Raw genomic sequence first — 25,989 nt, 5'->3', positions numbered from 1 at the left:
GTATATGGGGCAGCAGCCTCTAAGGTACACGGTTACGTAACCGGGTGGAAGCCGCCTAGTGATGGCTATTTAACAGTCTGATGGCCTTGAGATAGAAGCTGTTTTTCAGTCTCTTGGTCCCAGCTTTGATGCACCTGTACTGGCCTCGCCTTCTGGATGACAGCGGGGTGAACCGGCAGTGGCTCGGGTGGTTGTTGTCCTTGATGATCTTTTTGGCCTTCCTGTGACATCGGGTGCTGAAGATGTCCTGTAGGGCAGGTAGTTTGCCCCCGGGGATGCGTTGGGCAGACCGCACCACCCTCTGGAGAGCCCTGCGGCTGATGGAGCATTTCTTATGACTGGAAACAATAGAGCTGTTGAAGCACAGTCCAAGACAGCGAGGAGTCTTAACCGAAGAATGATGCACACAGATGCGATGGCTAACCACTGTTTCCAACGCAGCTGGAGTGCTCCCCAGGAGGCCCAATGATCCACACACTGGCTGATTGCTTCTGAAAGAGGGAAACCGACGTAGAATGCATCTCCCCGGGATTCGAAATCTGCAATCCGACAATAAAATTGTGCGCCAACAATGGGTTCCAGTGTCAAGTTATTGTCACGCTCGAGGACACATCTTCTTCGCTCCGTCGATTCTTCTCTACCATGAAACTCTTTGGTCCGAACTCTGGAGAAGCCTGCCAACATTAGTTTAATTTGATAGGAATTGACAATGCGGTTAGGTAAATGTTGGGAGAGAGGCGGGAGGGCTTGCAGAGTCTGGTGCAAGGCAAATGGTTCTGGTGGCTGCGGGTTGTCGACGCCAGACAGGCACCAGTTGGGCGTGCTATGATCGGCACGCAGATTTATCGGCCCTATTACGTTTTACTGTAGCACATCTCCAGAATTCCACAGCTAATTACAGCTCCTAAGTCATAACCTCCCTTATGTTGTCTCCTGCTAAGACTTTCACGATGTCCTCCCTCACAATTATTACTTATCCCCTGAAGCCTTTGTCTTTCTCCACAAGTCTGTCTGTCTGTCTTCAATCCTCAATCCTGCAGCTCATGCCTTTTCATATACTCAACTGGACTGGATCCTGCCCTCACAAAAACACATCTATGCTCTAAATCCTATCTCTGACTCCGTCTTTGAAGAAACCATAATTAATAGACGTCGTACGAAAGAGAATGCTTTTCTGGTCCGTCTGTAGACTGTAGAGATGAATGTGTCTGTCTTCCTCCTCTCAGATCTCAACTCCCTGCTGCTCGGACACAGATTCCTCCATGAAATGGACTCCATCAGTGAACTGGATTTCTTCAGCCCCCTCCCAGAGCCCTCTGCCTCAGGTACACTACCAGCTGTTCTAATGGAATATCTTTAGCCTTTCTATGACCAATGGCCTTTGCAATTTGATTTTCGTAGAGCTTTTCCCCTCAATTTGGCAAAATACACCAGGTGCATCCATTAAAGTAATTTCCTTTGATTTCCTCCGCAGCTGCTCCACTATATGTATGTCTCTCTGTTTTCCTTGCAACACAGGGAGTTTGTTTGTTGACTGACATGTGACTCATGTGTCTGTCTCCTCACCTCAGAGGTGTCCCTGATGACCTGGTGGTTCACATCCTGTGGGGCCAGTGGCCCCCGAGGTCCCACTCAGGCCCAGTGTGACAGCGCATACCGCAACACCAACGTCAGTGTCACAGTGGGCAAGGAGGGTCCGTTCAAAGGAGTGCAGACCTGGAGGGTACCGGCCACCAACAGATACATGTGGGTGCAAATTTAGCTGTTTTTCTAATCTTGTAGAAATATGAAAGCTACAGAGAACAACTGTTTTTGCAATCGGAACTCTCTTACGCTAGACTAAACCCTCGGGTAAAGATGCTTGAAACAAGCCCCCTGACCAATGATTGCATCTGCACATCAGTATTGACAGCTGGCAGGAAGCAGCCTTGCCTGAGACATCAGTCAACTGAATGAATACAGGTTAAATACTACCATGTATCACATTCATGTCACGTATCCGCTAGACCTATAGAATATAGGTAAGTCTCTGTAGTGTCAAGATTGATTTCAACATCATCCAGGTTAGGAGAGAGGGGTCTTACATGGAATCAGACCGTGTGTGTGTGTGTGTGTGTGTGTGTGTGTGTGTGTGTGTGTGTGTGTGTGTGTGTGTGTGTGTGTGTGTGTGTGTGTGTGTGTGTGTGTAAGACTGAGGCAGAGTGAGAAGCGTGACTCACCAGCTGGAGGCATAGATTAGTCTGTCTGTGCTCACTGCTCACTCTCTCTTCCTAATCTGGCCCCTGCCAAGCCAAGGCTTTGAACTCATTTATTTGTAGTTGCTGGTCTAGTCATGGGGCATTTACAATGAGCTCCATAACACTAGATGATAAAAGGGGTACAGAAAGACAAGAAGTGGGTATCAGTTCTCTGCTCTTCTTTGTTAGCATTGGTATGTTGTTGTCGGGGGGCTCAGCTGAGCTCTGATTACAGTAAAACTACAGAATATTCACCCTGATTTCATCTGATGATACAAGCTGATGATACAAGTCAGTCAAGCAAAGCCTTGGTATTGCCAGTGTTACAGTCTGATTTGAAGTGCTGCAAACCTTCTGATGCACTATAGAGACCAAACCAACATGGCTTTTTTGCCTCCTTTCTGCAATGCTCACTTTTAATTAATTGAGTAGCCATTGTTATAAGGTCACCCAAGCACCAAAAATGGCCTTCAGTGGCCCCATGACATGTTTACTGTGCCCTCCTCAGGATCTCAGCCTATGGAGCTGCAGGTGGCAAAGGAGCAAAGAACCACAACAAGCGTTCCCACGGTGTCTTCATCTCAGCCATCTTCCCTCTGGAGAAGGGAGACATCATCTATATACTGGTGGGACATCAAGGGGAGGATGCCTGTCCAGGGGTGAGTGTTAGAATGGAGAGTTAGGCCACCTCAGGTGATATTATGGATGGATCACCTGCTCTTCAAAGTGTTTAGTTTTCTTTCAACGTTTGATTACTTCATGGTACCTCGGGTGCCATAAAAGAGAGTATTTTCCTCTTGATGGTAGGAAAATATAATTTCAGACTAGCAGCCACTCTCTCTCTCTGATCTGACCATATCCATTTGTTCTCTGTAGAGAAATCCTCTGACACAGAAGATCTGCCTGGGGGAATCCTCAGTGATAGAAGATGAGTTCACTGGTGATGATTGGGCAGGTGGTGGAGGAGGCGGCGGAGGAGCCACCTATATTTACAACGTAAGAGTCCCTAAAAAGAGTCCCTAATCTCAACATAACTTGATTCAACTCTTCTCCGCCTTTACCTCATCTACACAAAATGAAAGCCACGATGGTGTCCATCGGAAGCAGATGTACTGTAGCTGCTAGATATGAACCGATGTATAAGCTTCAAAAAAGGTCTGAAGGAATTCTAAAAGATCATTTATCATGGTCTTTCTCTACAGATGTAGTTACAAGCAATTGAGGTCAGAGGTTATGTTAACTGGTTTGTATCACAAGAGCCCTTTAACCTAGAAGTTGTATGTCTTTGTAACGCTGGACTGGCCCCTAAGTTGCATGATGGACTATGACAGGGTAGAGGGTTGCTCTAAAAGCTTTTACTGTGATTGACTGTGACCCCTGCCAGATGGAGGGTGGAGTACTGGTGCCTCTACTCATAGCAGCTGGTGGTGGAGGTAAAGCCTACCTGGAGGACCCAGAGAGCAGCTTGGACCAGATCCCCCTGGAGCAGTATGAGAATGACACGGTGGCCACCAGCTCCAACGGCAAGACTGGGGCAGCAGGTTGGTAGGGTTGCCTTTACCTCACCCCCTCCATGTGGCCCTTCCCCTGATTCTCTTTACAGAGCTGACGATCTGCTCCCTGAAAACATATGGCTTTCATTCCTCTGACTGCTAAAGCTCCTACTTGAGTGTCTTCAGGAGACAGGACAAGAGTGTGTCAGAGAAAGGGCAGGAGTGCATGTGTTTGTATCAAGAAGCTGGCCCTGTGTCTGGACTGGTTATCCATTGGGTCTGCTTATAATCTTGGCTGCAGCCTTTTGATTTATACAACTGTTGAAAAGGGAGAAACGGCATACTGTATATGGCAGTACCATGTCAGTGTTCTTGGAAAAGCTTAATGGAACATTCCCAGTAAATCACCTTTGACCAGCAGGGTCTTATGGAGCTATTATCGACACATCTTATGCAAACATCGATGGAAGAAGTGTTTAGAGAGCGTGATGGCTAAACGAGGGGTGTGTGTGCGTGCCTGCGTGTGTGTTGCAGGGGGAGGTGGAGGTTGGAAGGACACCTCCAGCCACTTGTGGGCAGGGAAGTCTCTCCTGGAGGGGGCCGAGGGGGGATCCTCTTGTCCCCAAGCCTTATCCAAACTGTCCTGGGCCACCTTCGGGGGTTTGGGGGGGGAGGGGGAGCCTGCACTGCTGGAGGAGGAGGCGGCGGATACAGAGGTAAGCTCACACACACACACACACACACACACACACACACACACACACACACACACACACACACACACACACACACACACACACATAATAATACTAATATGTATGTACTGCTTTCCTATGTGTTGTACTATACTGTTATTATAGGATGAATCTGACAAGATATTTATGCTGGAGAATTTCCATTGGCCCCAAGGAAATGGGCACATTGGTAACATTCACTGCTTTTCTGTCTTTATCTAGTATGATTTACTAGTTGTGGATTGGTGACATAACTCACAGGCCGTTCTGAATGAGACAGTTTAAAGAAAGTTCTACTTCATTGATTGATAAGATTGGGTGTTCCACTTGGCTCCTCTGCAAAACATGATTGAGAGGAGATGGGTCGCTCCATGAAAGAATGCCGTTGATATTTTAAGTAGATGTTGTGCACCAATATTGCATTTTAAAAGCCTGTTATATTAAATGAGGTCTCATTTAATATAGACGACATAGAGAATTCAATAAATCAGATTTTTTAAATGAATACAGACTTGTTTCACCCCTTACGGAAAAACCACATGATTTCACATGTGAAATGTCCATGTTTGGCCTGTGTGAAATCATGTAAAACTATGTGTTTTTGGAACACTTCACATGATGATATTTCACATGAAGATTCACTTGGATTTTCACATGTGATCACATAACCTTTATATTTTTACATGAGATTTCACAGGTGATGTCCTGCAAACAAAAATGAGTAGTTAGGATACACACACAGACTGTACAGTGGCAAGAAAACGTATGTGAACCCTTTGGAAATACCTGGATTTCTGCATAAATTGGTCATAAAATTTGATCTGATCTCCATCTCGGTCACAACAATAGACAAACACAGTCTGCTTTAACTAATAACACACAGACAATTATATGTTCTCATGTCTTTATTGAACACACCATATAAACATTCACAGTGCAGGGCGGGAAAAGGATGTGAACCCTTGGATTTAATAACTGGTTGACCCTCCTTTGGAAGCAATAACCTCAACCAAACTTTTTCTGTAGTTGCTGATCAGACCTGCACAATGGTCGGGAGGAATTTTGGACCATTCCTCTTTACAAAACTGTTTCAGTTCAGCAATATTCTTAGGATGTCTGGTGTGAACTGCTTTCTTGAGGTCATGCCACAGCATCTCAATTGGGTTGAGGTCAGGACTCTGACTGGGCCACACAGAAGACATATTTTCTTCTGTTGAAGCCATTCATCTGTTGATTTACTTCTGTGTTTTGGGACGTTGTCCTGTTGCATCACCCAACCTCTGTTAAGCAAAGCAGCCCCAAACCATGATGCTCCCTCCACCATACTTTACAGTTGGGATGAGGTTTTGAGGCGGTGTGCCTTTTTTTCTCCTCACATAGTGTTGTGTGTTCCTTCCCAAACAACTCAACTGTAGTTTCATCTGTCCACAGAATATTTTGCCAGTTGCGCTGTGGAACATCCAGGTGCACTTCTGCAAACTTAAGACGTGCAGCAATGTTTTTTTTGGACAGCAGTGGCTTCTTCCGTGGTGTCCTCCCATGAACATCCTTCTTGCGTAGTGTTTTACGTATCGTAGACTCGTCATCAGAGATGTTGGCATGTTTCAGAGATTTCTGTAAGTCTTTAGCTGCCACTCTAGGATTCTTCTTAACCTCATTGAGCATTCCGTGCTGTGCTCTTGCAGTCATCTTTGCAGGACGGCCACTCCTAGGGAGAGTAGTAACAGTGCTGAACCTACTCGATTTATAGACAATTTGTCTTACCGTAGACTGATGAACATCAAGGCTTTTAGAGATACTTTTGTAGCCCTTTCCAGCTTTATACAAGTCAACAATGTACCTCCAGGCTCTGATCAGGCCCTACACCCAAACAAGGGCACTGCGTTCATCCACCTCTGGCCTGCTCGCCTCCCTACCACTGAGGAAGTACAGTTCCCGCTCAGCCCAGTCAAAACTTTTCGCTGCTCTGGCCCCCCAATGGTGGAACAAACTCCCTCACGACTCCAGAACAGCGGAGTCAATCACCACCTTCCGGAGACACCTGAAACCCCACCTCTTCAAGGAATACCTAGGATAGGATAAAGTAATCCTTCTCACCCCCCCTTAAATGATTTAGATGCACTATTGTAAAGTGGCTGTTCCACTGATGTCAGAAGGTGAATTCACCAATTTGTAAGTCGCTCTGGATAAGAGCGTCTGCTAAATGACTTAAATGTAAATGTAATGTATGTCTTCTGCGATCTCTTTGTTCGAGGCATGGTTCACATCAGGCAATGCTTCTTGTGAATAGCAAACTCAAATTTTATGAGTGTTTTTTATAGGGCAAGGCAGCTCTAATCAACATTTCCATTCTCGTCTCATTGATTGGAATCCAGGTTAGCTGACTCCTGACTCCAATTAGCCTTTGGAGAAATTATTAGCCTAGGGTTCACATACTATTTCCAACATACACTATGAATGTTTAAAATATGTATTCAATATATACAAGAAAAATACAATAATTTGTCTGTTATTAGTTTAAGCATACTATGTTTGTCTATTGTTGTGACTTAGATGAAGATCAGATCACATTTGATGACCAATTTATGCAGAAATCCAGGTAATTCCAAAGGGTTCACATACTTTTTCTTGCCACTGTATATTGTTTAACATAATGTTTTCAATACTTGACACACGTTGACGTACATGATTACATTGTGTATGTTTATTTAAACAGAATAATATGACCCACCAACATTAGACAACTATACAGAAAACCCCTCAAATTTCACCATATCGGGTGAACTGTTCAGAAATCACAGCACTTTTTGTACATAGTCCCCCGATTTTGAGGGACCAAAAGTATTTGTACAAATTCACTTATATGTGTATTAGAGTTGTAAGTTAAGTTTAGAATTTGGTGCCATATTCATAACACGCAATGACGACATCAAGCTTGTGACTCTACAAATTTGCTGGATGCATTTGCTGTTTGTTTTGGTTGTGTTTCAGATTATTTTGTGCCCAATAGAAATGAATGGTAAATAATGCATTGTGTCATATGGAGTCAATTTTATTGTGAATAAGTATAGAATATGTTTCTAAACACTTCTACATTAACATCGATGCTTCCATAATTGTGGATAATCCTGAATGAATTGTGAATAATGATGAGTGAGAAAGTTACAGATGCACAAATATCATACCCCCCCAAAAAACGCTTACCCTCACTGTTATTATAATGGTGAGGGGTAATATTGTAATGGTGAGAGGTTAGCATGTCTTGGGGGTATGATATGTGTGCGATTCATTCAGGATTATCCGTAATGCTAATTGTAGAGATTTATTATAATTAATGAATGTGTAGAGGAATGCTACAGACTTTGTGACGCAGAAGAAAAATCAGCGTACCCCAAAACCAGAGGTTGTGAGTTCAAATCCCAGGTGGGGCCGTATTGAAACGTCAGTACTAAGTGATCATGTCAAATGTTATCATATTGTCATTGATTAAAGACTTTTTGCACTATTTTAGCTAAATAGCATCCCACTTACTTTAAAACCTCCATATCATTTTATTCCCTACAACAACAAAAACACGTGAAATTTGCAGTTTCACATGTGAAATTGCATTTTCACATGTGAAATAGCTTTTTTCACATGTTGAGCTGAAATGTTCACATGTAAAAAAAAGAGACTTGTTAGGTCAGTTGTTCATATGTGGAACCATATGTTCACATGTATTACATTTAGAGTTCACATGTTAAAACCACCTTTTCACATGTGAGGAGAATAACATGTTTTCACCTCACATGTAAATTGCAGAAAATCTAACTCTGGTGGAATTGTATTTTTACACGTGGAAAATGTTTAACATGTGAATATTGAATTTCCACTTCCACGTGCAAAACACTCACGTGAAAATGTAACTTGCACATGTGGAATTGCATTTTCACATGTGGAAAAACTTGAAATGTTGCATTCCTGTTCCACATTTAGTTCACATGAGATCATGTGCTCAAATTTCTAGTTTCATGGTATCACGTAGAAATTTTGCATCCCTATGTTGTCACATTAGCTCATGTTTTCACATGTTGCTTTTACATGTTGTCACATGTTATCACATTAACTTCACATAAGATCACATGTTTTTTTGTAAGGGACTTCTAAGAAGATTATAACACACCTAACCCCAATATTTAAATTTTATAAATCAGCGTCATTGTAAAGCCCTGTTAATTTTGTTATTTTGACAAAGTCATTTCTGAAGAATATTATTTATTAAATGTTACACTACATGATCAAAAGTATATGGACACCTGCTTGTCAAACATCTCATTCCAAAATCATGGGCATTAATATGGAGTTGGTTCCTGCTTTGCTGCTATAACAGCCTCCACTCTTATGGGAAGACTTTACACTAGATGTTGGAACATTGCTGTGGGGACTTGCTTCCATTCAGCCAAAAGAGCATAAGTGAGGTCGGGCACTGAATTTGGGCGATTCGACCTGGCTCGCAATCAGCATTCCAATTCATCCCAAAGGTGTTCAATGGGGTTGAGGTCAGGGCTGTGCAGGCCAGGCAAGTTCTTCCACATTGATCTCGACAAACCATTCTGTATGGACCTCGCTTTGTGCACGTGGGCATTGTCGTGCTGAAACAGGAAAGGGCCTTCCCCAAACCGTTGCCACAAAGTTGGAAGCACAGAATAGTCTAGAATGTCATTGCATGCTGAAGTGTTAAGATTTCCCTTCATTGGAACTAAGGGGTCTAGCCTGAACCATGAAAAACAGCCCCAGACCATTATTCCTCCTCCACCAAACGTTACAGTTGGCACTATCCATTGGGGCAGGTAGCAATCTCCTAGCATCCAACAAACACAGATTAGTCCGTCAGACTGCCAGATGGTGAAGCGTGATTCATTACTCCAGAGAACGCATTTCCACTGCTTCAGATTACAATGGTGGCGAGCTTTACACCACTCCAGCCTATACTTGGCATTGTGCGTGGGGATCTTAGACTGGTGTGCGGCTGCTCGGCTATGGAAACCCATTTCATGAAGCTCCCAACGAACAGTTTTTGTGCTGACATTGCTTCCAGAGTCAGTTTGGAACTCACTAGTGAGTGTTGCAACCGAGGACCGATGATTTTTACGTGTTACGCGCTTCAGCACTCGGCAGTCCCGTTCTGTGAGCTTGTGTGGCCTACCACTTCGCGACTAAGCCATTGTTGCTCTTAGATGTTTCCACTTCACAATAACAGCACTTTCAGTTGACCGAGGCAGGACTAGCAGGGCAGAGATTTGGCAAACTGATTTGTTGGAAAGGTGGCATCCTATGAGAGTGTCACGTTGAAAGTCACTGAACTCTTCATTACCGGACATTCTACTGCCAATGTTTGTCTCTGGAGATTGCAAGGCTCTGTGCTCGATTTTATACACCTGTCAGCAAAGGGTGTGGCTGAAATAGCTGAATCCACTAATTTGAAGGCTTGTCCACATACTTTTTGGGATGTAGTGTATGTCATTCTCATTGAAAGCAAGTCTAAAAAGCGGTAGATCTGTTCTATATGCGCTATTTCTATGTTTTTGTGTCTTTTACTTTGATGTTTTGTACACCAGTTTCAAACAGCTGAAACTACAAAATGTTTGATTATGGAAGATATATATTCACAGTTTAGATGGTAAAATGATTCTCTACACTATACTTGCTTGTTTTGTCACATAAACTGAAATTAGGCCAACTATTGGATTTTTGCATTCAATACCCTCTGTCAAAAGGGGCTTTATGGCTGATTTGATAATTAACCTGTTATGGTCAACGCTGTTACTTTATTTGATACTTAATAGACATTTACTATCGTATTTTTAAAAATGTAACCTCTTGAGATGGGAAAACGTTTTTATGAAGTTGAACGTGTTCTTTATGAAAACATTTTTGAAACCAAATTACACTTTTCAAAAGGCACCGAATTGGTTGAATGATCAAGATATGAACAGATTGATTGAGAGACATTTGATTTCTTTCAGCATCGTTAGTATACCATACATACTCTCCCTCTACCCAGACCTTTTTGTTCAAAAGGAAGATTGCCACTTGTTAGCAGATGTGCAGGCAATAATAAGCCATTATTATTAGCTCAAACATGCACTTATCTTTAATATCGTGTTTAATCTAAATCAAGGAGGCGATGCCGCGCTGACTGATGACATCACAGCGGGCGGTCAGGATGGCATCTCCTTTGTTCATCCCATGGGGGAGATATTTCTCCAGCCGCTGGCAGGTAAGGCTTTCTCCTACTACATCAGTGTCACTGGGAGCCAGGAGAGCGCAAGGAAAGAGCCCTGGCCGTAACACAGAGGTCTGTGTGTCTCTATCACCTGACTGATTCAGTGGGAGAGGTAGGGAAGGGCGCCTCAATCCTCAGACACCGGTGACATAATTGATAGCCTCACGGATCCTGTTGATCCTGGCGCCATGCTGTCTTCTCTTTAGCTGCTGAAAAACAGGCAGCCAATCAATTCTTTACGGCATGACAATGTCATTTGTGGCAAAGCATGTGCTGCCAATGCTGCCCGGAATACAAAGCAGTCCTCTGTAGTGAAAGACATGACAAAAACACAAACTAAAACAGATCAATTGATCCATGGTCATGCAGTATCGACTTTACAGTGAAAACATGATTAGGTTTAGTTGACCATAGCTAAGAATTTAACTCCAGTGTTTGACGATGTTATGAAGAAGAGACACAAAGAACTCAGATTGTAAAACGTCTTCTCTTTTTAGTCATACATATGGCTAGGTTGACCAGTGCTTGTGCTACAGCATTGTTCTTGTGAGATTCATGTGGTGATGTAATTTCCTCTGTCATCCTTTCCACTCAGCCATGGAGAGCCATGGAGAATGTGAGATCAAGGTGCAGCTCAATTGCAGTCACTGCCAGACCCAGAGCTGCAAACGAGACGAGGACACTCGACTCATCCTCTGCCTCTGTCACAACGAGGAGGTGCTGGCCAGTGACAATGTCACCTGCACAGGTAACTTCTGTACAGTCATGGAAATACCCTAATTTACTGGATGTGTTTTGGGATCATGAATGCAAAATGTTAAAAATGAGTCCTTGAGAATTTCTGCCAATCTGTTTCTCATTAAATGGCACACTCATCAAATAAAATACACGGAGGAATGGAATGGAAGGTTGTTAACGACCTCACTAGTAGTCCCATTGTCTTTGAAACATTCTTATAATCTTAGTGGTTCTCCATCTTCCCCTGCTAACCCTTACCTCTGACCCCCCCCCCAGCAGCCCCTCAGGGTCTCACCCCAAAAGGCCAGCTGTCCCTGTCCCTCATCCTGGCCGTGGTGGCATCTATCGTGGTGACGGGCATCGTCCTGACCTGCGCCAGCCTCACCATCAGTAAGAGACTCTTCCAGTTCTGTGTGGACTCTGTGCCCTCCACCTTTCACCGCCTGTGAGCTGTGAGCTTCTCTCCATGCCGACGATACTGTATTTAACTTTCAGAATGAAAGCATCTGAAAAAGGCAGGACGCTTAGCATTTTAAACCAAGCTGTGGTTTAATGTGTTCTATTTGAGGGAAATGTGACATTGGATGAGAGTGAATGGCAGAAGTCCACGATTCAACACAGCAGTCAAAAACCAGCAAGATACTTAATTGTAGAGAAAGGCAGAGCTTGAATATAAAATAACTCATAGACTTGACAGAAAGAGTACATAAGGTGGCCTTTTAGGAATTTAGGCTTATCATTTTCCACAGTGACAATAATGGGTTTGTCTTGCAAGCCCTCGGGCATTATCTTTATTTCAGATTTCAAGCCTGGTGGAGACGAGACATATTTTAACTGTGATACACATCATTTTGGAGGGGCTTCAGGGATTACAGTGAGACTAACCACTGTTCACTCTTGCACTATTTCAGACCACACAATCGAAGACATTTATGTTGGAGTGAAGGGGTTCGCTAAGTATTCAGTTGGTTGTGTGGCACATTGGGATTGATGGTCCTGATTGTGTGCAATAACATATATTGTGTATCTATTCATGCTTCAAAGGGCGCGTTGGACATATCTCCAGTAACAATTCTTACCCTCTATGGTATACTTGTTTTATAGTCACATTCAAGGTGATACATGGCTTCACCGCTTAATGCTAATGATTGCACAATTACCCTGCTAAAAGGAATGATTAGGGAATTAGGAAAAGGACTGATAACAACCTTGAAATTGTACCTTTGATTATTCTGCTTTGGGGAGTGAAAGAGAGAATGATCATTGATTCTCCTAATATTAGTGTCTAACTTTGTCTTGCCAATAGGCAATGATCAATATCATATTGAATGCTGCTACCGTGTTATGTGTGTACTTAATGTGTGCGCATGCAAACCATTTTTTTTTTTACCAATTGTCTTGCTATTATTTTTTATTTTTTTAGGGGGGGGCTAGAAATGTAGGACAGTGAGGGATTTTCTGATGTTTCTGTGTGCACTGCCCCCTTTCTGACGCCCGTGTGCTGCGGTAAGAGCGGAGGTCAGCTCTGTACGTGTGCTGCGGTAAGAGCGGAGGTCAGCTCTGTACGTGTGCTGCGGTAAGAGCGGAGGTCAGCTCTGTACGTGGAAGACTTATTTTCCAGCCAGTGCTGATTTTAAAGGAGTGTCTAACCATGGAGTGTCTTACCATGGCAGAATGTCAACTTTTAAGCTTTAAAAGCACTGTGGTGGTGACTCATCACTATGCATATGCCCTGTCAGGATCCAAGCATTACTGCTTTGCTGCGAAATGATCTTCTCTAATCCCCTATACTTCTCTCATATAGTGAACATCTCTCAACCGCGGAGGAGTTAATACTACCAATAACAACAGTGTCGGGATATGAACGATTAACTATGTGATTACTGTTGTCCATGAAGGCAACAAACCATCCCTCTATGTCAGTATGAGATACAGATATTTAGAGTTTGACTTGTGCACGAACTGTAACACACTGTGCCATGACTGAAGTGTAACTGTACTTTTCCCCCCATGCTAAATAAATAAAACCCGTAATTAACACAAAGTTTCACCGTGATGTGAAAGTCCCTCTGGGTATGACCACAGAACGTTCCCATGAGCCTCATGAGGAAGTGATGTCGGAGCTATCAATTCAGAAAACATACTGTACAGTGTCAGTAAATAGTTTCCCTAAATCCTAAACACACAACATGCGTAACACACAACATACAACACATACACACTCAACCCAACACAAAATCCTTAGCCCTGGGCCAGATGGTTTATGCCGCCCCACAGTGGCCCATGGAGAGGGCCCTTCCAGGGTGGAGACAGACCTCAGACACTTAACAGTGTCTCTTCACCTGAGCTCTCCCCCATGTAGGTTGGTAGTCTGTCCACGGGCCCCCCCACTCCTCCCCCGAGTGTCGCGTCTGTCTGCACCTGCAGCTCGACATCACAGCAGAGGGCACCTCTCACCTCCACGCATCGCCCCCCAGGGCCCCCACCCAGCCCTCCAGGCAGACTACCAACCTGCATCGAGGCCGCGGGCCGCCTCCACGGAGGGTGAGTCCTCGGTCCTCAACTCACAGACTGTTAGCTAGTCACTTATTGGACCAGGGCCAGAGGCCAGAGGTTAGAGGACAGACAGACATCAGGGTAGTGTGTCTAATGCAGCGCTAGTGGGATGTTGTCTCTGATAGTTACAGTATAGCAACAGTCTGAAGCCGAGGGCTGTATCACAGTAACCAACCTCATCTTCCTGGTCTCTCTCCCCTACAGTATACTACCGTAAGAAGAACCAGCTGCATGCGGTCAGGCTGCGTCTCCAGAGTCCAGAGTACAAGCTGAGTAAGATCCGGTCATCCACCATCATGACAGACTACAACCCAAACTACTGCTTTGCTGGCAAGGCTGCTTCACTGAGCGAGCTGAAGGAAGTACCACGCAAGAACATCACCCTCCTCAGGTAGTCTACACACACAGCGAGGCTGACACAGCAGAGACCTATAAGCTATTAAGTGCATTACATGATAATTTATTTGTAGTAGTGTGCTATGTTCAAGTCACTTCAGGTTTTGACTGGACTCTGGAATTAAGCTCTTTGTCATCTGTCTGGCTTGGTGTGTGTTTGCAGGGCATTGGGCCATGGAGCATTTGGGGAGGTGTATGAGGGCCAGGTTCTAGGGATGAATGGCGAGAACACAGCCATGCAAGTGGCCATAAAGGTCAGTTCCTCTTCCTCCATCTCCGGTACTCGTCCATGACTTGAAGCACATTAGCACATAGCAGTTGAAATGAAGTAATTGCTTTTGGCAGTGCATATGACTGAATGTCTTAAAAACAGGAGTAGAGAGAAGATGGTTAATATTGGTAACCTTTTGACCAAAAATATATTCCTCTATGGTAGTTTTCCTTGACATTTTCTTCATTATATGTACTGCTGGTCTGTTGCATTGAGAACTGTCTGGATGTCGACAATAACAAGGTCCCCTTTTTGCCTCTGTGTTGTAAGCAACAATGACGTGCAGACCTGTAATCGAACAAAGGAGACTGTGCTTGTGACCTTTAAATAGACTTCAACACGGATCTAAATGTCGTTCTATTAGTCTCTCTGTTTTGCTGTGACACAACATGTCTGTATGTATTGCTTCTGCTTGGAAAAATGCATGATGCAAGTCAAACAATGCGCGATTACGTGATCATTTAAGAGTAGGGTAAAAATCAGTGGAGGCTGCTGAAGGGGAGGGCGGCTCATAATAATGGCTGGAACGGAGCAAATGCAATGGCATCAAAACACATGGAAGCTATGGAAACCATATGTTAGATGTATTTGATAACGTTACACTTATTCCGCTCCAGATATTACCACAATCCAGCCCTCTCCAATTAGGGGAAATGTTACATAATTGCATCACACATACCATAGACGTTGACGTTGACATTAATGAATTAATTCAGCTACATATATTAATGAATTCATTGATTTTCCGAGAAAACATGGTGTGAAAATCAATCAATAAAATGTATTTATGAAGCCCTTTTTACATCAGCCGACATCACAAAGTGCTATACAGAAACACAGCCTAAAACTCCAAACAGCAAGCAATGCATATGTAGAAGCACAGTGGCCAGGAAAAACTCCCTAGAAAGGCAGGAACCTAGGAAAAAACTAGGCTCCGAGGAGAGGATCCAGGCTCTGAGGGGTGGCCAGTCCTCTTCTGGCTGTGCCGGTGGAGATTATAAGAGCACAGTTGTGGCCAAAAGTTTTGAGAATGACACAAATATTAATTTCCATAAAGTTTGCTGCTTCAGTGTCTTTAGATATTTTTGTCAGATATTACTATGGAATACTGAAGTATAATTACAAGCATTTCATACGTGTCAAAGGCTTTTATTGACAATTACATGAAGTTGATGCAAAGAGTCAATATTTGCAGTGTTGACCCTTCTTTTTCAAGACCTCTGCATTCCGCCCTGGCATGCTGTCAATTAACTTCTGGGCCACATCCTGACTGATGGCAGCCCATTCTTGCATAATCCATGCTTGGAGTTTGTCATAATTTGTGGGGTTTTGTTTGTCCACCTGCCTCTTGAGGTGGTGCCCCGATCCCGCAGCTGAATCAACTTTAGGAGACGGTCCTGTCGCTTGCTGGACTTTCTTGCGTGCCCTGAAGCCTTCTTCACAACAATTGAACCGCTCTCCTTGAAGTTCTTGATGATCTGATAAATGGTTGATTTAGGTGCAATCTTACTAAAAAAGCCATATCCTTTTTTGTGTGGTTTTTTTGCAGAAATATCCTTGCCTGTGAAGCCCTTTTTGTGCATGCAATGATGACTGCACGTGATTCTTGCAGGTAACCATGGTTGACAGAGGAAGAACAATGATTCCAAGCACCACCCTCTTTTTGAAGCTTCCAGTCTGTTATTTGAACTCAATCAGCATGACAGAGTGATCTCCAGCCTTGTCCTCGTCAACACTCACACCTGTGTAAACAAGAGAATCACTGACATGATGTCAGCTGGTCCTTTTGTGTCAGGGCTGAAATGCAGTGGAAATGTTTTTGGGGGGATTCAACTCATTTGCATGGCAAAGAGGGACTTTCCAATTATTTGCAATTCATCTAATCACTCTTCATAACATTCTAGAGTATATGCAAATTGCCATCATACAAACTGAGGCAGTAGACATTGTGAAAATTAATATTTGTGTCATTCTCAAAACTTTTGGCCATTACTGTACATGTACAGTTGAAGTCGGAAGTTTACATCAGAGTCATTAAAACTCGTTTTTCAACCACTCGACAAATTTCTTGTTAACAAACTATAGTTCTGGCAAGTCGGTTAGGACATCTTGTAACGGTTTTCATGCGGTGAAGGAGAGTCGGACCAAAATGCAGCGTGTAGATTGCGATCCATGTTTAATGAACAAACGTAAACGCAAATCAATACAAATACTACAAAACAAATAAGTAACGAAAACTGAAACAGCCTATACTAGTGTAACCTAACACAGAGACAGGAACAAGGACACTAAGGACAATCAACCACGAAACACACAAAGAATATGGCTGCCTAAATATGGTTCCCAATCAGAGACAACGATAATCACCTGACTCTGATTGAGAACCACCTCCGGCAGCCATAGACTAACGCTAGACATCCCACAAAACCCCAAGACAAAAACACACCACAATAACCCATGTCACACCCTGGCCTGACCGAATAAATGAAGAATAAACATAATATATTTCGACCAGGGCGTGACACATCTACTTTGTGCATGACAAAAGTAATTTCTCCAAGAATTGTGTACAGACAGATTATTTCACTTATAATTCACTGTATCACAATTCCAGTGGGTCAGAAGTTTACATACATTAAGTTGACTGTGCCTTTAAACAGCTCGGAAAATTCCAGAAAATGATGTCATGGCTTTAGAAGCTTCTGATAGGCTAATTGGCATAATTTGAGTCAATGGGAGGTGTACCTGTGGATGTATTTCCGGCCTACCTTCAAACTCAGTGCCTCTTTGCTTGAAGTCATGGGAAAATAAAACAAAATCGGCCAAGACCTTAGAAAATAATAGTAGACCTCCACAAGTCTGGTTCATCCTTGGGAGCAATTTCCAAATGCCTGAAGGTACTTCATTACTGCCACTTTTAGTGAGTTTGGTACACATCCAGAGGACAGGGAGCCGTTTATTATATTCAACATAGGAGGGCTAAGTACAGGAAATAGCTCGTTTAGTAGGAAGAGGTTATATTAGGCAGCTGGAAGGTTTAGAGTCCATTACTATTGCTGTGGAATGTGTCAAAATACAGGATTAAAAAAGTCTCTCAATTGATCCAAGGTCCTGGCAGTTCTGTGCATACTGAGGACAACTGCGTTTTGGAGAAATGCACATATTCAAAGAGGAGAATGCAATTATCTTTCTAATGCTCATGATCTTTTCGTCAAAGAAGTTCATGAATTCATCACTGCTGAAGTGAGGGCCATTATCACTTGGGGAATGCTTGTTTTTAGTTTGCGTTGCGTCAGTATTTTAATTTTTCTCAATCAATTTTGAAAAGTAGGTTGATCGAGCAGCAATGAGGGCTTTTTCGATAATGTCCGTCCAAGCTTTTCGGAAGACTTCCAATTTGCTGGACCTCCATTTCCATTCCAATTTTCTGGAAGCTTGTTTCAGGGCTCTGGTATTTTGTGTATACCAGGGAGCTAGTTTCTTGTAACAAATCGTTTTGTGTTTTCAGTGACATGACTAGATCTAGGATATTACACAAAGTTAAGTTTAGATCCTAGGTTAGGTGGTGAACTGATTTTTGTACGCAAACGTCCTTGGGTAAGTGGAGTCTGAAAGGGCATCTAGGAATCTTTGCGTTATCAGAGAAGCTATAGGGTGGCTCATGTTAATCCTTGGTTGGGGTCTGGGCAAATAAAATGGTGGTCCAATAGTTCAAGATTATGAGGAAAAACATTTAGATACACTATCTATTCCACGGGATAAAACGAGATCCAGGGTATGATTGTGACATTGCGTAGGTCCCGGGACATGTTGCACAAAACCCACTATGAGTCGATGGCTCTGAAAGCCTTTTGTAGTGTCTGTGGACTATTATGACTACGAGGTCCGATAGGAATTCAGGGAACTCGGTGAGGAACGCTGTATACGGCACAGGAGGCCTGTAAACAGTAGCTATTAAAAAGTAATTGAGAAGTCTGCATAGATTTTATGACTAGAACCTCAAAAGACAAAGACGCAGTCATTTTTTTTCCCCGCTGTAAATTGAAATTTTCTGTCATAGATGTTAGCAATACCTCTACCTTTTGCGGGATGCGCAATGGATATGGTCATTAGAGTAACCAGAAGGAGAGGCTTCCTTTTACACAGTCAATTAATCAGGCTTGAGCCATGTTTCAGTCAAGCCAATCACCTCAAGTTTATGATCAGTGATTAGTTCATTGACTATGACTTCCTTGGAAGTGAGGGATCTAACATTAAGTAGTCCTATTTTGAGATGAGGTATTTTCACTCTCTTTCAATAATCACAGGAATGGAGGAAGTCTTTATTCCAGGGAGTTGGCTAAAGCAAACACTGCCATGTTTAGTTTTATCAGACCTAGATTGAGGCACATTCCCAGTCTCAATGGAGAAAATTGAGCTGACTGTGCTATCTTTTGTGAGGGACAGAAATACGTTTTCAACCACTGATTCATTTGTGAGTCTGCTGTAGAGCTCATCACTCCCCTTTACTGGGAGGGGGCCAGAGACAATTATTCAATGCCAATATATATTTCTAGTTAAATTACACGCTGAAGTTATGTTGCACTTGATGACCTCTGACTGTTTCATCCTAATTTGTGCTGATGTGGATAACAATATCCCTATACCATCTACACTCATGAGTTTTAACCTCAGCCAGCACCATTTTCAGATTAGCCTTTATCTCGGTAGCCCTGCCCCCCGGTAAACAATGTATGCTGAACAAAAATATAAACCCAACATGCAACATTTTCAACGATTTTACTGAGTAACATACAGTTCATAGAAGGAAATCAGTGAGTTTAAATAACTTCATTAGGCCCTCAAAAATGGATGTCACATGACTGGGCAGGGGCACAGCTATGGGTGGGTCTGGGAGGCAGGCCCACCCACTTGGGAGGCAGACCCACTCACCGGGGAGCCAGGCTGAGCCAATCAGAATTCGTTTTTTTTCTCCAGAAAAAGGGCTTTATTACTGACAGAAATACTCCTCAGCAGTCCCCCTCAGATGATCCCGCAGGTGAAGAAGCTAGATGTGGAGGTCCTGGGCTGGTGTAATTACACATGGTCTGCGGTTGTGAGGCCGGTTCGATGTACTGCCAAATTCTCTAAAACAATGTTGGAGGCAGCTTATGGTAGAGAAATGAACATGACATTCTCTGACATCAGCTCCGTTGGACATTCCTGCAGTCAGCATGCCAATTGCACGCTCCCTCAAAACTTGAGACATCTGTGGCATTGTGTTGTGACAAAACTGCACATTTTAGTGGCCTTTTGATTGTCCCCAGCACAAGGTGCACCTGTGTAAGGATCATGCTGTTTAATCAACTTCTTAATATGCCACACCTGTCAGGTGGATTGATTACCTTGGCAAAGGAGAAATTCTCACTAACAGGGACGTAAACAAATTTGTGCCATTGGGTGTGTCTCTCACTGCTCTGCTCTGAATAGGACCTGATTGGCCTGACTGCCTATTGTTACCTCTCTGCTCCACAGACTCTTCCGGAGATCTGCTCCGAACAGGACGAGATGGATTTCCTGATGGAGGCCCTGATTATGAGGTGCATTGGGCTGGAACACACGGCCCCATCCACTTCCTCCTGCACCACACACACACACACACACACACACACACACACACACACACACACACACACACACACACACACACACACACACAGGATGCATACTGTAACATAGCGTACTGTAACATAGCGTACCATGAGGCAGGCGGATGAGACCCAAACACTGTCATGCCATCACTTAGCGCTCAGCAGGCTAGTCTGCTGCCATGTTTTGTGTGCTGCTTGTTTGGTTAACCAGCTGTTTATCATAGTGAGTCAGGTAATTCATCCCTATCGAGGAGACAGCAGCTGGTTGCCAGAATAACCTCGTCTCTCCTCCAAATGGAGCTCTGCTGAAAGCATTAAAAAGCATATCTGTCGAGCAGATGCTGTCGGGCTAAAGCAGGCACAACGGAGTACATAATATGCAGCTTGGGGTAAATTGGGACCCGGAGTGTTTCCTGGCCATGAAATAACCCTAGACATACAGATGTAAACACAGACGCATGAATGTAGACTCCACCACACAACATCCACACACTTTATTATTTTTTATTTTTTTACCTTTATTTAACCAGGCAAGTCAGTTAAGAACACATTCTTATTTTCAATGACGGCCTGGGAACAGTGGGTTAACTGCCTGTTCAGGGGCAAAACGACAGATTTGTACCTTGTCAGCTCGGGGGTTTGAACTTCTTTTGTAACAATCCGTGCTTAATTTGTAAATCGGGAGGTGTCGGAAACAAAAAATGAGTGGGTGAGTTGGGGAGCTCTGAGGTACCGGAACACATGCGAAAAAAACACATCACCTGTATAATAAAGCCTGGCTTGCATGTAATCGCATTTTATTTGCGTGGTGACATAGAGCAGTAGAGTAGAGGCACTTCCAGAAGTTGCACACATGGGGAACATTTTTAGTAGCCTAGGGTCTGGGGGGAAATGTGGCCTTTCAATAAACAAATTCCATGCAATTGACAAATTGCAACTGACAGATTTGCCAAGCGTTCTCGACTTGTAGGCTATGCCTCGTTAATGGGCTACTATCTACCAGCTATGCTTTATTTTTCATTTTTGAAGAAGCTATTGATCCTCTGTGGCTAAATTAGTAGGCTACTCTAAATTATTTCACTTATTTCTGGACAGACAGCAGTAATTCTATAACTTTTTCAAATGTATTTGAATTAATCAGGGGTGCTCCAGCTCCTCCAGAACCCTTTGCGCGGTTATGATTATATATGGAAATAAATTAAGTACAATGCTGGAGAGCGGAGAGTTGCAGGCTCATGTCTATCAGAGCAGAGAGCAGGAGAGAGATCATAGAAAATGAATCTCATTCTAGTTCTGTGAGCGATGAAGCCGTGCTTCTCACACAGCCACACGTTGGTCTCAAACATAATGTTGCTCAAACCATAAACCCAGGCCGGCTGTACCCCAATCAACTCTTAGAATATTACGTAAGGGCTGAAAATCTACTTTTTCATATTACGTTTATTTTTTGCCAAGAGGTACCGGATCCGGCCAAATAGTTTCAGGAATGAAAACGTCCAAAACGGAATGGTGCCGGATCCTGTGTACCCTGAAGATATTACAGCTGGTGTCTGGCCTGAGGCAGTGTATTCACCACCATTGTCCTTGTGTGTCCACAGTAAGTTCAGCCACCAGAACATAGTGCGCTGCATCGGGGTGAGTCTGCAGATCCTGCCTCGCTTCATCCTCCTTGAGCTGATGACTGGAGGAGATATGAAGAGCTTCCTGAGACAGAACAGACCCAAAACGGTCAGTAGCTTCCTGAGACAGAACAGACCCAAAACGGTCAGTAGCTTCCTGAGACAGAACAGACCCAAAACGGTCAGTAGCTTCCTGAGACAGAACAGACCCAAAACGGTCAGTAGCTTCCTGAGACAGAACCAAAACGATCATTAGCTCCCTTAGACAGAACAGACCCAAAACGGTCAGTAGCTTCCTGAGACAGAACAGACCCAAAACGGTCAGTAGCTTCCTGAGACAGAACCAAAACGATCATTAGCTCCCTTAGACAGAACCGACCCAAAACGGTCAGAAACGGAGTGTCTCTCTACTGTTAAACAGCCCTGTAGGTCTGTGTAGGTAAAAGCCAGCAGTAATGGTTTTGTATGGTGTCTTTTCAGAGTCAGAGCTCCTCCCTCACCATGCTGGAGCTGTTACACGTGGCCAGAGACATCGCCTTCGGCTGCCGTTACTTGGAGGAGAACCACTTCATCCACAGGTTACTATGTCCTCCTACCACAACCTAAGCATGACCTTTTTGCATACGGTATTAATATTACATAAAGAGGTATTCAATGTTGTGTGTTTCAGAGACATAGCTGCCAGGAATTGTTTGCTGACCTGCCCTGGGCCAGACAGAGTGGCTAAGATAGGGGACTTTGGAATGGCACGTGATATATACAGGTACACTTAAACCACTAGTACTATCTGTCCCGATAGCACACTCGGCATCTACCAAGCCTCTTGATCTTCATGACATGAGCCGTTTTAATTTCTCCATTCTTTTTTTCCCTAGTTGAAATCTCAACGTATCTGTAGGATCAGTCTGGTCTCGCTCCGTGCAGTGATGAAGACTCAAGAGTACTATTCCCATTGAGTTATATACCTAGAGGAGTTTGAGACGCTAACCATGACTCATTCTCCTCCATAGAGCCAGCTACTACAGAAAGGGAGGCCGTGCCATGCTGCCCGTCAAGTGGATGCCGCCAGAGGCCTTCATGGAGGGCATCTTCACCTGCAAAACGGACACCTGGTAACCCGTTTACTCTTCTACATGATCCAACGTTGAATGAGTGGTATAAGTACATACGGCCAGTGTAAATGGGACAGCAACTGATTTCTCTTAGCAACTTTTTAAACTGAGCTCTGTTCTCCCTCTGCAGGTCGTTTGGAGTACTGCTCTGGGAGATTTTCTCTCTTGGCTACATGCCTTACCCCTGCAAGACCAACCAAGAGGTTCTGGAGTTTGTGACGAGTGGGGGGAGGATGGACCCCCCGAAGAGCTGTCCCGGGCCTGTGTGAGTAGATCAGATTGAGCTGATGGAGAGTTGACTCTTGGTGGGAATTTATAATGCTTTTACTGTTGTTGCAAGGCCTATATGCAATATCAGACATAAATCCATGATATTGAGTTTTTATTCTCCCTTTCCCTTCTGTAGTTACCGGATCATGACTCAGTGCTGGCAGCACTGCCCTGAACACAGACCCAATTTCTCCACCATTCTGGAGAGGATCAACTACTGCACTCAGGTACTGACCCACTGGCAGCCAGGGATGCATTTCCTTTATAACACACCATTCTATATTTACCATTTATATTCTCGATCTCCCACCCAGGACCCTGATGTGATCAACACACCCCTGCCTGTGGAGTATGGCCCCACAATAGAGGAGGACTTGAGCACTGTGATCTGCCCTGACACCTCAGGCAGTCTGACCCCTCTGCTGGTGGCCCCCTCCCAGGAGGTCTCTCCCCAGCTCAGCAGCCTGGGTCTGGGCATTGGTCCCACCCCGCTGCCCCAACCACACAAGCCCCGTCTGCTGCTACATAGGCCCCAGCAGCTGCCTCAGGAGGTGGCCTCATACCGTGAGGCCCTGGAGCCCTGCTGGGCTGAGCCTGTCCCTGCTCCAGGGGTCTGCCCTGGGGCCTGGCTCCAACCTGAGCCCCTCCTCCAGCCCTGCTCCAGGAACAGCTCATTCTCAGGCAGCCAGAGGCTCAAAAACAAGACCAAGAACCTGTGGAACCCAACCTATGGCTCTTGGGTGCTGGAGAGCTTTGGTCAGGGGAAGACAGCACTGTCTCATACCCAGTCCATGCCCCTGTCCAGCAGCTGCTCTGCCCTCCAGGCAGCACCCCCTACCTCCGAGTGCACCGACTCTGGATGCGATGGCAGCCTCGGCCTCCCAGCCCCCAGCAGCCTGTGCTCCTCATCCCCCTCCTCGTCCTGCCAGACCCTTTCTGCTCACCAGGGTGCACCCAGCCTCAGCCTGGTGTCCTCCCGGAAGGGCCCAGCAGGAGGCGCCAGTGGGGGCCAGGCCGTGGACCTGGCTAAGCTGCAGAGCTTCCCCTGTGGCAACGTCAACTATGCCTACGACGAGCAGAGCTACGAGGTGGAGAGACTGCCCCTGGTGGTGCCCAAAAGCCCAGAGCCCTGCCCCAGCACCAGCTGTGCCCCCAGCGGCTCTTTCTCCACCTGCTCAGGGGCAGGCCTGGGTGCAGCCTCCTCTTGTATGCCCAAACTGCTACTGAAGCGCCACGCCAGCTATGGACACGAGGATGTGAGGAAGTACACCAAACCTGAGAAACCCACCCGGGACAGAGACTCAGGCTTCTCCCTGTCGGAGGACCTGAGCGTCACCCCTGTCTAACTGTGGCTCCTGGGGGGAGAAGCAAGAACACTGGAACAGACCTCACAGATCAATGGCCACGCACAGGAACACACTACTGGAGACGGCAGCCATTTTGACCAAATAATTCACTCCCTTTTGTCTATTCATTGTTTTATTTTATACAGTTTTGGTGCAACTGATACATTCTAGTTAGCGTAGGCAATGAGAGAATTATATGAAAGGCACAGTAGCAGGAAAACACAACAGTTCAGACCGGAAGAGATGCTGCATTGCCATGTTCATTGGTATGTTCTCTTGCTGATGTGGAATATGACACATCCCATGAAGGCTGTCACTGGCACAGAAGCACATCCAAGCCCCAGTGGATTTCTAGGCCCTTGCTGGATTCATCTGCGAAGTGTCTCCTCTGCTTCGGGGCTCTTTTGTTAGTCCATTCCTTTCTTCTCCGTTTCTACCATTACCTTTTTTATCCCAACAACAATCCTCTACCCTTCAGCCCATAACATGCTCTCTATCCAGAGAGAGCACTACAGCCTGACCCTGGGGTGGGGTGTGGGGGGGCTGTTTGGTTCGTCATTGAAACGATGGATAATAAAGTTGTATTGTAGGTTTACACTGGAATGATTGACTGCTAAATCAATACTGTGAAGACATAAGAATCTCTGGTTCCCTATGAAGGTGATGGTAAGGCAGAAAGGAGAATTACGTTGTGCGAGGATGCTATGACGGGTACAGTCTAGACTAGTGTAGGAGCTCCTTGCGATAATTATGACTTGTCACCTACAAGGTGCATGACCAATGTCAGTTATTTTGTAGATAGTGTTTAAATGTAGTAGTCTCCACAAATATTTTCTTAATACTATTGTCTACTAATACTTTACCCTCTCTATGTGCATTTAATCAAATGGTGGCTCTTCTCACTTTTTACTGAGGGTTTTAGAGAAACCTACAGCAGATTGTGGTAGGAATTCCTCTGTGTCCATACTACTGAATTTCACCTTGGCAACACCAAAATATGATATACTATTATTTGACATTGGAATTCCTTAAACTGGACTAACTTCGTACATTTGTAGCAATTCTACTTCATTTCTAAAAAGTGTATTTATGTTTGTCTTGTTGAACACTACAGGTTTGTACTGTACCTCCTCCACCCAGCAGGGGACAGCATCCTCATATGAAATACCAAATAGTTGAGGGCTTGTTTGCCATTTACTTTTTTGATTTCTCAGTATTTATGTTACGAGCTGCAGTTAGTGGTACGGTTGCTGATGTACATGTTAGCTTATTACACTGAAATAAACATTGTTTACTGGATATTTTAGGTTACGATAATGTCC

The 25,989-nt window shown here is 44.4% G+C and overlaps 1 protein-coding gene across 1 annotated transcript in view; it reads left to right on the top strand.

Annotated features, from left to right (window-relative positions):
* The window catches only part of ltk (leukocyte receptor tyrosine kinase), a 76,108-nt gene extending 50,919 nt beyond the window's left edge, over positions 1–25,189 (top strand). Inside the window, 20 exon segments of the mRNA XM_064954043.1 lie at positions 1,227–1,325; positions 1,572–1,746; positions 2,746–2,896; positions 3,114–3,233; positions 3,622–3,778; positions 4,265–4,384; positions 4,387–4,446; positions 10,625–10,723; positions 11,325–11,477; positions 11,744–11,857; positions 14,228–14,414; positions 14,583–14,673; positions 20,205–20,269; positions 21,919–22,048; positions 22,420–22,517; positions 22,610–22,702; positions 22,950–23,051; positions 23,182–23,316; positions 23,458–23,548; positions 23,636–25,189. Of these exon segments, the coding sequence (XP_064810115.1) occupies positions 1,227–1,325; positions 1,572–1,746; positions 2,746–2,896; positions 3,114–3,233; positions 3,622–3,778; positions 4,265–4,384; positions 4,387–4,446; positions 10,625–10,723; positions 11,325–11,477; positions 11,744–11,857; positions 14,228–14,414; positions 14,583–14,673; positions 20,205–20,269; positions 21,919–22,048; positions 22,420–22,517; positions 22,610–22,702; positions 22,950–23,051; positions 23,182–23,316; positions 23,458–23,548; positions 23,636–24,667 (3,272 nt within the window). The 3' untranslated portion in view covers positions 24,668–25,189.
* The last annotated feature ends 800 nt before the right edge of the window (positions 25,190–25,989 follow it).

Source organism: Oncorhynchus masou, chromosome 32, assembly GCF_036934945.1.
Source record: "Oncorhynchus masou masou isolate Uvic2021 chromosome 32, UVic_Omas_1.1, whole genome shotgun sequence".
NCBI lineage: Eukaryota > Metazoa > Chordata > Actinopteri > Salmoniformes > Salmonidae > Oncorhynchus > Oncorhynchus masou.
Note: the sequence above shows the minus strand (reverse complement) of the source record. Positions and strands in the feature narration are given on the sequence as shown.